This window comes from Atta colombica, unplaced genomic scaffold (genome assembly GCF_001594045.1).
Source record: "Atta colombica isolate Treedump-2 unplaced genomic scaffold, Acol1.0 scaffold205, whole genome shotgun sequence".
In the NCBI taxonomy this organism is placed as follows: domain Eukaryota; kingdom Metazoa; phylum Arthropoda; class Insecta; order Hymenoptera; family Formicidae; genus Atta; species Atta colombica.
Genome location: NW_017259300.1, coordinates 1,131,795 through 1,146,192, shown reverse-complemented (window position 1 = coordinate 1,146,192; position 14,398 = coordinate 1,131,795). Strand labels below are relative to the sequence as shown.

The window sequence follows — 14,398 nt, the reverse complement described above, 5'->3', positions numbered from 1 at the left end:
ATATATATATATATATATATATGTGTGAAAAAGACCAATTTCGCAATGTCAATACGTTGCTAAGGCAATTGTCGGTTTCAATTGCGTTGTTAGGTTTACCGTTTCGGTTTTACCTCACATACTATAAAACCGTACGAATCGAATGTCCAAGTTTACGGTTTGTTATGCGGAACGACAAATCACTTCAGACATTGTCGTTGATAGGCGAAACGATTACGTTGAAATCCTGCAATAAATCGCACGCGTGTCAAGGCAAAACCGCATTTATTTCTCATATTACTGCGTACGATTAATGTGTTTGTCTTTGTAATTGTCATACGAAAACCCTATATATTATCAAGTTTTAGAATTCTTTATATCTTTATCTTAATCTACTTTATAAGACATTTATCGGCATCAGTGATATTAAATTGATTATAATTAATATTACATTTTCAATTTTGGCGTAAAACTCCGTTTCCAATAATTGATGTGATTCAAAAATGTAAAAATGACATATACACTAAGAAATCCATTTAGTTGAATCAATTATTTTCTTGTTTGGATTTGGGCAAACAAATTCTTGGTTGATGCAATAAAATAATTTAATTGAAGCAAAGAATTTGGTTATTGGAACATTTTACTTGTTTCTGATAAACATTGATATCTGATAGTTGTTTATTAGAAACAAATAAAATGTTACAATAGCCAAATGTTTTAATAAAGTCAATAATAGTCAAATGCTTCAACTAAATTATTTTATTACATTAACCAAGGATTTGTTTGTCCAAATAAGAAATTAATTGATTAAATTAAATGCATTTCTAAGTGTACACATGAAATTTTTAAAAATGATTATACGAGAAAAATAATTTGATGTATATTAAAGTATAACAATTTAGCTCTATACAAAAAGCTGTATGTAAAAATTTATCTGTATACAAATTTTGAACATGATTTTGTTGGACTATCAAAATAAATATGTAGAATGATGATAATGCTACAAAAAAATTTTATCTTTTTAGCAACCAGCTTGTTGAGTGTCATTTCTCCGATTTTCGACCGGATTTCAACTTTTTAACTAAATCTTCGACTTTTTGACCAAATCTCTGACTTTCCGATATACAGAAAAAATTCGTTCAAAATTTTAATAGTCTTTTTGTGAGTCCGCACGTTTCCGATTTTTTAAAAAATATCTCCGGCGGGAAAGTCAAATAATCTTTTCTTTTTTAGAGAATGTACTACAAAACGCATTACAGTATAGAATTTAATAATTTTTGGTGATAGCAGTCGACTTCCGGTAAGACTGTAATCTCTGGCAGAGAGAGAGAGAGAGAGAGAGAGAGAGAGAGAGAGAGAGAGAGAGAGAGAGAGAGAGAAAGCGAGAGAAATCGAATTTGATGAGTTCTTTTTTTTTTAGAGATCGCAAAATAAAGTTTCAATTTTGGCAACTTGATACTAATTCTTGATCTCCAGCAGAAGATTTTCAGTTGAACTAATATCGAAAGATGATAACTGCTGGCATACATAATTATTTTGATGATTCAATAAAATTATCTTCAGATTTGTATTGAATGTTGAATATTTAAATTAAATTTTCGGTGAAATCATTTTTTCTTGTGTAGACATAAGATTTCCGTTTGATAATAGAAAATATCAATATTTGAGGAACAAACTTTCAAAATACGTTTTGTTCAAAATGTCATTTTTTTAGATAGAAATGGCGTGTTCAGTGTTGAATGACTTATATTATAAGCTACTTTGAGATATTCAGAAAGCTTTTTTTCATTGTTAATTTATATGCTGAAAAACAAATATTTCGAAGTACATTATGTTTTTTCACTAGACACATTTTTAACAATTGTTAAATAATTTTGTTTAATATTTTACATCCTTTTTTACTTATTGATATATTGTTAATTTCTATAAAATGCATCATATCTTTCTTTCTCGTTTTCTGAAAATTACAAATTTCGGACAAAACATATTTTGAAAGTCTGGTTCTCATTTATTTATTCTATCGTGTATACATTATTTGTTGCCATATTTCTAATTTTCAGAACATTTCGCATTTTACGGTTTTTTTTAAATATTTGGCAAGGGAAACGGGCACATTCCCAATCATGTCATTGTGCTAAAATAAAATATCCCACGTCATCAATTATATGTTTTTACGTCTATTGCTAAACGTACGCTACAGTAATACACGGTGGTTAGTTTCTTGCAGTTTTCAATGACTCGCATGATAGAAGTTGTTGGTTCGAAGAACAAAAGCGAGAGAGCGAGTCGGTGTCTGCCGACTACAGGTGGATTCTCGAGTGAAAAAGTCGAAGCGCGGAGGAGAAGGAAAAAAGAAGAGAGCGAGAGTGAAACAGTCTTCGACTGCGTGGCTTTCTCATTATCGCGATTGTTCCGCAATGAGTACCGACAATGATCGACACAACGACGATTTTTTTTTCGTTACTTAAAAGAGGAAGAGTTCCCTTCTCTCCTCCCTCGCGGCCTCTCCACTTCTTTCGCTCGTCGGGTTACATCTCTCTGTCCTGATTGAACGTAACTGAAATGAGGTTACAAAGTGTCAATATTACATCATCTGTTCCTGTCTTCTTGTTTTCCTACTTTGAAAAGGAGTCTCGTCTTGATACCGAACAGAAAGATTCCGTGAACCGATGAAACTGAAACCAGGTTTAAATTAAATTAACCAAGGCAAACCTGTGCTTTTTTATCTCTTTGCGGGTGAACTGCAAAAGAAGTATCGTTAGCAGAATGACTTTTTTTTCGAATCTGTCGAAATTATGCAGCACACGCGTGTACATCGGTCGAGAGGTTTGGCGCACATTCAAAAGTGCGGGTTCCAGTTGGATCTGGCATTTAAACGTCCAGATTTGTGCCAAATTTTTTTCTCCAGTAGCTCGCGGCCACGGCTTTACGATATTTCGCAGCGATAAATCTGTTCCAATTTCTTTATGCAACTGAAACGAGAGAACTCGAGAAACGTATTCATAAACGGAGAATTTAATCCGAGCGTGAATCGCGGGGATATGTTCAGTGGTACATTTTACCGTCCAGGAGGTATTCCGATAGGGAGACGTGAATACGATCGATAACTGATGTCTTTCCTCATCATTTGCAAAATGTCGCTCGTTTAATAATTATTATCCGCGTTTAGGCTAAGAGCTATTTGATGTATGATACGACGTAAGTTGCTGAGACGGAAAATTTACATTCTCTCCTTTGTCAATTTCTTATTTATCTCTATTTACGCGTCTACTTCTCGTGTAACATTTCATAAGTTCAGTCTTCATTAATGCAGAGAATTAGCGAGTTTCGTTCGTATTTCATATTTCACTTTTCCTTCGAAAGTAAGAAAGATCGTCTAACGTTTGTCAAATTTATCGCTCTGTCGAATTCGTTACGAGGTCGATTAATTTCGTGAGTTCTACGAGTGAATCGACGTCAGATAAGAAAAAGGCTGTCGGTGTTTCGAATCTATAACATTCACCGAGAGATTCAGGTTTTCTCGATGCATACATCGCGTTAATTACTAATAAGACAGATAGAGGAAGAATTCTTGTTGGTTTCCTCGGTGAAGTTCTTTTCCTCGTCATTTATTTAAGCGTTCGTTAAACCGTTTTAATCGCTCACCTTTAACAAACTTCGGTTTAGCCACGGCAAGGGACTACGTCGAATTACAGACCGTGTAGTCCGTCGCTATTCTATCGTCCGATCTCCTTCTCGTCAAGTTATGTTCGTTTCGTTACAGCAGCAAACGGTGTCGTGAAGACGACAGGTGGGACTTGGGAGAACACGGCCGGCCAAGGAGACTAACCCAATTTGCGGAGATAAAATGGTAGGCGAAAGTGCGCGCACCCGGGAAATCCATTAAAGTTCCTGCGGCTTTTCACATTTTCTAAAATTACGTATTACACGTAATTCTCGCGGTCTCTTGGTTAGCCTCGAAATTCACACTTATATGAAATATCTGTATCTTATCTCAGATTTTATTTATAAATTATCATCAAATCTTCATGAAAATTATACATATATTTAGTAGTTACACAAAGGATTGAAAAATTGCTGAAATATTTTGCTAGATCTGTAGATCTGAAAATAATTTTAGTGGACCAAAAATAATTATATTGGTCACACAAACTGATTAAGTTGCTAGAATGTCACTTTTTGCAGCATTGCTCATCAATCATTATATTTGAGTTCCTTATATAATTATTTTGGTCCAATGAAATTATTTTCAGATTCTGTAGCTAGTTAAAATTTTCTTATCTTTAGCAAAATCATTCTTTCCATATATCTCTTTGGTCTCCCAAATCGAAAGATTATGGGAGATTCTCTAAGACTATTATTATATGGAAAAAATTTTGCTAAAATAAAATATCTAAAAAATATCTAAAAATTTAATTGGATACAGACCTTAAAATAATTTGTTCGGTCACGAAAATAATTATGTAGCTTTTTACAGTATTGTCGTGCTTAAATGTTTTACATAATTATTTTAATGATCCAATATTATTTTCAGATTTGTATCTAAAGAAATTTTTACTTTAGTAAAATCGTTCTTTTCATGCACTAAAAAAAACGTAATAGTTTTTAAAATAATATTATTTAATTAAAATAAATAATTAATTCGAGACATCTGAACTACTCTCAGATAATATTAGATAATTCTTAATATATTAATATTAATATTAGGTACCTGAAAGTATAATTCAGATATCTCGAATTAATTACTTATTTTAATTAAATGTATATTAATTACTCGATATAGCTTTAAAGATTAAAACTGGGAAATATACGTTACAACTGAGTAGAGATTAATATATTAGAAAAAAAGATAGGAAAGGGAAGTTAAGAGGAAAGAGGAAGCTTGGGCGAGAGAGCGTGTCTCTTCGACCGCGAGCGACGTTTTAATCGAGCCAAGCGGTACGTGGACCATGACCAATGAGAAACCGTGCCCATTCTGGTTCGCCCACGTGACGACGACGACCACAGCGATTCTGGCACAGTATCCGATCGTTCCGAACGTTTGTCGTTGACTTTCGCGACGCCTATGATGGATCGCCCCTACGGGATCACCGCAGCAGCGGCACTTCATTCGTTCAAATAGCATGGAGATTAAATCCAAATATACTCGCCACGCCAATTTAGAGCAATGAGTGATCTAGCGAACTTTTCGAGATCTGCAAATGTCGATTCCCGTCGATGGATGGCGATAGAGATGCTCCATGATGGAAGTGACTGAAAGAGAGAATTTTGGAGACATATAGAAACTTTCAAACATGGATGTACTGATTTATGATGTATCAATGAAAATTTCATAAAGATTGTCTGATAGAGATCTCTCTCGCAGTTGTACGAAGTAAAATCTATTTTGCTGTCTGTTCGATAACATATCGAGTGTTTTGCGTTTCATAGAAAAGAAAAACCGTTGCAATGCAATCATAAAATGGATTCTAATGACGATCGTTATTTATAGCTAGCAGAAACGTGTGCGAAATTTTTTGAAAGACATTTACGATTGAACGTATAACTTTGTATGAAGCTGTAAAGATATCCATCGCGCGCATAACTTTTTCATTCTCTAAATTTCCATTGTTTTAAATAAAATTGAGGTTTGTTCGCGTTGTTTTTTGTTAGTACTTAGTATCTTCGCTTTCTCTGGATATCTTCCATTTAGTAACGCAAGTCAATACAAATGTTTTATCTTTCTTTGCATTCTATGAGTAACAAAGACAGAACGATACATTGTGTGTTGACTTGTATCACTAAATGGAAGGCACTCTCTATCTTCAACGCCGGAATATATATTTATCTCCTTTTATTTAAGTGCAAAAGTTTTGGAAGATTTCAAGCAACGCTAACAGAGCGACTTCTTATAAAAAGTGCATTACTTTTGATAATGCACTTCTTATAACGCCGTTACTGTAAAGTTCATTTTATAATTACGTAAACGTTATTGTAAGAATTGACCAATTATAATCAAATATAAGAAGAATATTACTATAATAGAGAATTGATATCAATTCTTACAACTATACTTATGCGGTTATAAAAATGATCTTAACAGTTACTTTTTTTTTTATGATAATGGTATTTTTTTTTTATAATTGTAAGTGTACCTTTATCATTACTTTTTATATTTGGAATCTATTTGTAATTTCCGTGTATTCAATTTTTTAATAGTAATTTTCCCAATTTTGGTTTTAACATTTGAGTATAAGTTACAAAAAGCATTGCGACACGAAATAATAAACTATTAATAAATGATTCATAAACTTTGTGATTTATAAGTCTTAGAAATTGATTGCGAAACCGTTGATTCTTATCGTTCAGTATGTTCGCACCACATCGCGCATTATTATTGCTCGTCGAAAAGTTATCAAAACTCGAGACACGCGATTACGAGAGAAACGGGTGCGTCGTCTGTATCCTGGCACCGATTCGATCGCATTCGTTCGCTTTATTGCCACGGTATACTGCATAAAATGCCTGCACCGTGCAAATAGCAAAAGAGGATTTACGACTTCCTAGTCAGACCAGATAGAGAAAGTAGACGCGATTCGCACCGTATTGGCCGACGAGTATCGTCTTCCGTTTATAGTCGCGAACGACCTACTGTCTAATGGTTGTTCCATCTCTTGATGCTATACTGTTCTCATCGATGTTACAGTCTATCATGTCCTTTCACAGCATTGCTCACAATTGTAGTCTTGATAATCCTGTTAAGTAAATATATCAGTTATCAGATATGACTTAATTATTGGACGAAGTGATAACTGATAATAATTTTTAAATATTAAGCTTTTAATGATGTGTACGACTTTAAATAAATTCGTTAATAAATCTTTATTAACAACAAATTTATTTGGAGTCGTACATATCATTAAAAGCTTGAAATTTTCATTTCGTCCAATAATTGAGTTATATTTTACTAATTTTATTTTATACAGAGAAGTTCTCGGTCTTTTTTTTGCAATGCTTTATATATCATTTATGTTTTTCACATGGTATATGTTAGTACACACACACACACACACACACACACACACACACACACACGCGCGAAAAGAATGACTTTATTGAAATCAAAATTTAACTGAATACACACACAGATCTGAAAATATAATTTTAAATCATCAAAGTAATAACGTAGAAATCTCAAGTGATAAGTAATGCTACAAAATGTTTTAATATTTTAACAACTAGTTTGAGCGTCCTGCATAATTATTTTGATGGTTTGACAGAATTATTTTCAGATCTAGCTAAGTAATTTTTATAGACCTAGATTTTTATATACCTTCAACAAAATCATCATTTCTGTATAAAATACTTTTTTAATTAGAGGGGTCAAAGCCGTAGCGGTGTAAATAATTTTTATAATTTTGAGAAACAATATTTTTTGTTTTATAAACATATTTGTTTTATAAACTGAATAAACTCAATTTGATGTTTTTAAAAAGTGACTTATATTGCTATGAGCTTCACCTGTCCATTTGATCAAATGAGTTATATTTATCTTTGTGATATATTCCAACATTGCAATTTGCATTACAAACATGTATTACACTGTCGGATGGACTGTGCGAATATTATCTGATCAATTAATCATTACATTTTATTTTCATAATAATAATTTTTAAAAATTGAGAATGGTTTGCTCGTCCTCTATTGGTTCTCGGGATTTCTGAGAATTAAATCAAAACTGATAATTAGTAAATGTGTTATTATTTTTAACAGAGACATATTTGTTATCGTATTAATAGTCGTAAACCGAAATGTTCGGATTATTTTGAATTGTTTATTAGCGCGAAAATATTTATGTCAGAATATTACGCGTGAAAGTCAGCGTTAATTTATCGATGCGATTAAATGTGATGACCGTCGATGTACCACAGATAAAATGACGGAATTCAATTTGATTGATCTTCGATTTTTCGAAACAAACAGACGCTGGTGGCATTTTCATTATTCACGATACACCAACACCTGCATTAATTATAGCACTTTGATTTTGTCTATGTGATTACTCCGTACGGATGATACGTTTCTCGCATATACATTCGCTATTCAATTTCGCCAGTTAGCAAAGTTTGCGCCTCAGAACTTGGGCGAGTGGCGAGTAGCCTCTTCTGCAAGTTTGATAAACAAAGGATAATCAGTGTGGATAGAAATAATAATCATTGATGAGGAACGCTGGATTTTCATGCGATAGAGAAACATCGAGGATCGTAAAAGGATTATCGAAAAGAGAAACATGCGCATTGATCCATTTTTATCTTCGTAATTTGCAAATAATAAATTTTCAAGCTTTTCGAGAAAAGCGCGACGAATACGGACTTGTTTTTTTCACTCTCGTTGCCAATTATCTCCGAAATGCTGCTGTTGAAAATATTTCGATGGCGTTTTGACGCAATGCTGCAAACCGCTCTTTCCCGTCAGGCATTTTGCAGAGATAATAGCGTTGTCTCTCGCTCGCTGTCATTCGCGAGCCGACGGAATCGTGCCCCTTATCACTGCCGTACGAGCGGACAAACAATGGCGGCGGACAATGGCAGCGGCTCGATCGACGACAATGGATTTTGTCGTATTCTCTAATCCGCACCGGGACGCGCATCGTCCGCCTTGATGATCCTTCTCTCTGCACTCGGCTATTCTCTCTAATTAACGAGAATTTGTTCTCCTTGTTCTTCGGTACGCGCACCAAGAGTTCGCGAACTTTTGGTAGAACTTTGGAGCGTAATTTTTCTTATCGGTTTAAACTGAAGAAAATTTGAACTTGAATTTTTTCGAGTACTACTTAAAAATTTTAAGTACTTCTAGAGATCCTCAAGTAAGAAATTTGACACTGTCCTGAAATATCCTGAATATAGCGGACCAAACTTAAGATAAAATTGGATAGATATCCATGCGTCTCATTCTGTCTTATGCATTTCAGTCTATTTTATTCCTAATCGGTATTCACTTTGAATTTCCTTACTGGTATTCGTGAAATTCAATGTACTTTAAGTTAATGTATTTTTGTTTAAAATTAACATGATTGAATTGATTTTTTCATTGTGAAAGTCAAATTCTAAGGAATAAAATTATGTGACTTACAATTATGTAAAGTTGTGAAAAACATTTGTTATAGATAATTTCTTAAAACGTAGTTGAAAAGATGTCTAGATACAATTGATTAAATCATCTTGAATATGGCGGATCAAGTGAACTCAAAAAAAAATAATCAAAATTTATTTGAACAGTGTCTAATCTCTTATTTGAGGATCTAGGTACTCTTAAATTGATAATTCTTCTACATTTATCCGTGTCTTTTATTGTAATTTGATAATGTACATGTACACGAGAAACGTACGTTGTATACAGTAATCTCTGCTAATCCTGCTAATCGAGAGTTAACCCTTGCTCCAGGAAATCACATCCGGAAAGCCTCAACGAGATTTCCGCGCACCAGAGATGATCCCCTCGTTATTATACACAGAGGGTGAAATAGACGGTCGAATAATTCCGCTATTACCGACATTGAGATCTACGACGCGTCAAGAATCGTTCGGCCATTTGTTTTACGATTGTTGCGAGTCGGAAATACAGCGTCGCGACGAACAATGAGACGCATACGACCGTACCAAAGTTCAGGATTTACACGTGTAACGAGCGAGCTCCCCGTGCTTGCGTGGATGGTAAAAAACGCGCAAAAGAGAGCACTACGCAAAGAACATGAGGAGAAAACGTTCGAAGAAAGGGAAAGACAGTAAAGAGAGAGTAAAGTAGTAGTCGGAGAGAATGGGAATCCATTAACGAGTGCCGTTTTCATACTTCTTCTATATTCGCCCCTCGTCCGCCAATCCTCTCGCCATTCACCCTTAGCTAGCTGTATATATATCCTCCTCTATCCCTTTTTTCATCTTGTTGCCTGAAAGAGCATTCACTGATACAATAGATCGTTCATTACCGATACTAGGATTCGAAAAGCGGAAAGATAGTAAAGATGCGAGAAAAGGGGTAGTCGGCCGAAGTGCGAGTTTCTAAGTATGCGTGCGGGACTTAGCCTGTGTGCGTATAATTTATCATGCAAATACAACCATACGGTATTGTGCATGTATGTGTAGGAACGTGAATAAAGCGAACGTAAACAGAGACGGTTGGTACTTTTAAGGAAGATGGCTGAATCTCCATATTTTCTGAATGCAATTTCACGACTCTCAATTACGACGAAATCGTGTCTGATAGTGATTTAAATTTGAAGTCGTTCTTCGCTTTTAACCGCTTCACTTGATGATTTGAATCGCATACATTATGTGTATTTATATATTCATTTAATAGTAGTATTCAATATACACAAAGTGTATTCCATTTAATCTGTTCACGCCGATCTCGAGAAATTAAAGTGACGAAAGATAAAAAAAGGTCTTTAATGGGATTACTTTGAGATGATTTTATCGTGATGGAACTGTACTTATTTTCTACAAAATTTGAAGGGAGGAAATAGTGGAATTTTTCAAGAAATAGCATCACACTTGATAGAATCGAACCCGAAAATATGAATTTAATGATCTATATAATATTTAAAATTCTTCTTCGATATTACGACCGTAATAAATTTTTGAAAATGTAAAAATATGTGTATCAATTTCTCTGGATATTATATGCATAAAAGATTAAAATAACGTTATTTAGAAATTACAAAAATTATAAATTATTTCATATTTTATTCTGACACATTTTAACATCAAATATGAAATATTTCGTAAAAAATATTCACATTCTGATCATATTTTTAATACATATTGTATTATCAGGAGAAACCGATTTACGTAAGAAATTTATATAATTTTATTTAAAACAAAATATGACTTATACAAATTGGAAAAAAAATTATTGTATTATCTAATTCTATATAAAAAATAATGAAAATATTTTATTATATTTTTATCATTTAGCGATTATTTTAAATGGCACTTCGAAACGACATGTATATTTTAAACACACAGTAAAGATGTGCTAAATATTCTCGAGAGAATAATTTTTTATTAAACAATGAATTAAAAAATATTACATGGTGCAATATATATAGTAAATTAAAATATATCTGTGGTAGATAAGATATTTTTATATATTTTTACTTTCTCTTATTTTAAGAAATTTATATTTCTGAGATAGTAGATTTTTATTATATTTTCTTTAGTTAAAAATGTTTCGTCAATTTTGACAATTTATAATTAATTCTTTCCGAAAATGTTAAATTGAAGGTTTTTAAATTGTCTCGCAGCTTTTCTCAAATTCTCGAGCCATTTTTAATCATTTGTTTTGTTTATGTCAGTGACTGCGTGTTAGGACTGCGAAGAGGATTAGGAAGTGGAGCTAGCGGACATTAGTCGCGACCATCGATGGCGGCCGCGAGTTTTCCTCCAAACTTTTCGAACGTCGGTGTACTAGAGAATTGGTAAGTGTCTTCCCATCTTAATTACTACTGAATTTGCTTTTACAAAAAATAAAAAGCTGAGATCTTGATTTGTCGTTGTATATCAATAGATTAGACTATTATTTATTCGTAACTAATCTTCTTAACAACATTGAGCTTTTTGAGAGCTTTATAGACATGTACTAAAAAGACTTAAATAATATAGTAATCTGTTGACGAAAGATAAATAATTAGCGAAAATCCGAAAATCAATTATTTATTACTTTCGGATTAATTTTCTGTTTAAATCCCCTTCAACTGCTTAGCGTTTAATAGAAAAAAGTTACTATAAATAATAAATTTATATCAGACTGTTAAGTTTGTCTATTTCGAGGCTGTAAAATTATTGCTTATTCGGCAATATTAATTTTAAATTGTACCGTATACATATTTATATCTGAATATAACGCAATCTTATCAAAGATATAATAATTGATTTTAATGCATGGGAACTCAGTTTTAATTGCAAATAGATTAGGCTTATGCTATATGTCTGCATGTTAGTAATGTGTAAATTTATATTTCCTGTCTCAAGCTGTTTTACGATCAGTGTGTATACACAGTGCACGATATAGATTTTAAGAAGATACATTCGTATCTAATTGTAAGATGAGATCTCGACAATATCTGTAATCAGCTTAACAAAATTATTTCATTTACATTTTTTTCGCTATTGAATATTTCCTTTATTGAATATAGTTAATAAATCACAAATTATATTTCTGTATATAAAATCAGCATTTGTCATCTGCAATATTTAACGAATCGTTTCTGAAAAATTGCTGAAAAACTCAAGTTAACATTGTAAGATTGATGCAATACCATTAACATCATGTATTGCACTATTTAATGCTCTACATTAAATATCTTTATGACTGAGTTAGGAATTGAAATGTTGCTGAAGCGGTATCTATTTAAATTCAACGTGGAACATATTCTGTAACTTAATTATGCAATTCTTGAGCTTTAAATCACGAAAATTTCCTCTCATTTCTCATTAATTTCATCTTAATCTTAATCAAGAAGTCTGTTTTGCGCATGTTAGTTGCAAATCATTCTACATACCCGAGCGAGTCGAGATCTCGGCGTGATATTCGGACGTCGCCGGGTACAATAAAGTGGCTTAGACAATGCGGCATTGTTGTATACACATTTCAAGATATCTTGCACAGAAGGTCAGACGCCGTATTATCGTCCGCTCGTCATGGACGGAACGGAATGGTTGCAGAAGCGACGGTGAAAAGACGACGGGATGAAAAGTAGGTTTCTTCTATTTTTCAGTTTTGATTAAAGTTCCTTTAGGAAGAGCGAACATAACGATTCTTCATATACGCGCGCATGTACATGTATACTTACAGAGTATACATAGCGGATGAAAACTCGGTGCGCTACGCACTTTTCGTATCTCTTTCTCCCTAACATTTCCGTCATGTTCCCGCGGCTTTCTAGCCGAAAAGCAAACAGAGAGATCCGTATATTTGCGATTAGGTGTTTCTCCTAGTACACCCTTTGTTCCTGACCTGCGAACCTTATTCGCCGAAAATCGAACAAGGAGAATAGTAATCAAAAAGACCTTTGTAACGGAGTAGAATACATACAGCGCGAATATTTTTTTAGGAAAACCGACGTGTTGATTCGCTCGTGATATGAATTATTACACTGAAGGAAAAAATAGTCACTAAAATATTACGGTTTAATTTTACGTCCGTTTGCTAATTGTATATTTTTATAGAATTATAATATAATTATTATTACAGCAGTAATAAGAGGAAGTAGAGAATTGTTACATTTAAAGGAAAAGTTAAATAAAGCCGATAATTATTTATTAATTAATAACAATCTAAAAATTCTCCAATCATTTAGATTTAAATTACAATAATTAATATTCATATTATCACTATAATTTTAAACACAAATTTCAATTGGGTATTGTCCCGCGTGACAACAAATCATTCCGCAGAAATTTTTTTAATTATAGTTCAAAATTATGTTTTATATAATATGTAAATGTTATCAATTATTATTGTTGTTTGTAATCAAAGAGAGGAAATTCTTTGTAAGATACTTTATGGCCAACCTAAGCATACTGAGTGTACACATCGACTGTAACTTTTTTTTTTATTAATATTTTTGTTACAGCTCATGGATTTGTGAAAATTGCGAAAATAAGTAGATAAATCCATGTTTGAAAAATAGATTTTTCTATATTCTTACATGTCAATATGTTAATAAACTTATATTTTATGTATTATAATTATAACATGTATTCTATATATTTATTATAAACATAATATTAGATTATTTTATTTTCCATTTCTTTGACATTTTTTTTAATGAAAAAGAGGGAAATATATATACTTGTTTAGATTTCTTGAAATCTTTACTGCGACCATGTAAATATTTGAAAATGTTTCATACATATTTTTTAATGTTCAATAATGTTTCCTCTTTTGAATTTGACTAGTTTTTTTAATTTTAAATTCAGCAAAAAAATTAGAAAAAATCGCAAAGCTTAGATCATATAGAGTCCGGTTACCTCAATAGTATTTAACTTAACCTTAAACGTGTGCATTCTACGTGACCATGTAATACTTGTATAGTATCTACGTTAAGTGTATATCGGACTGTCATTGGATGTGAGAAATAAGAGATTACTACTCTAATATACTGTAATAATATCATTAGTGTTTCACCTCGTTCACAATTCTCTTCACTTTTTCCTAATTATATAAAAATGGAGTTTTTAACTATAATTATTTTACCATTCAATTATATAATAAATATCAAACGCTTCTTCTCTCTCAGTGTACTGTCTATGTGACCGCTGATTACTGGAATTGTAAACGGGGGGAGAGCGCCAATATCACATGTCATGTTACGTTTCGTGCAAATGCAATTCTAAATCCCGAAATAGTTGAGAAGTCGCAATTTAATCGTATGTGAATT

The 14,398-nt window shown here is 32.6% G+C and overlaps 1 protein-coding gene across 1 annotated transcript in view; it reads left to right on the top strand.

Moving 5' to 3' along the window:
• LOC108687296 (RNA-binding protein Musashi homolog Rbp6-like) overlaps window positions 1-14,398 on the top strand; it is a 119,479-nt gene that overhangs the window by 39,365 nt on the left and 65,716 nt on the right. The window contains exon 2 of the mRNA XM_018192988.1: window positions 11,312-11,434. Within this exon, the coding sequence (XP_018048477.1) occupies window positions 11,379-11,434 (56 nt within the window). The 5' untranslated portion in view covers window positions 11,312-11,378. The remainder of the gene's footprint in view (window positions 1-11,311; window positions 11,435-14,398) is intronic.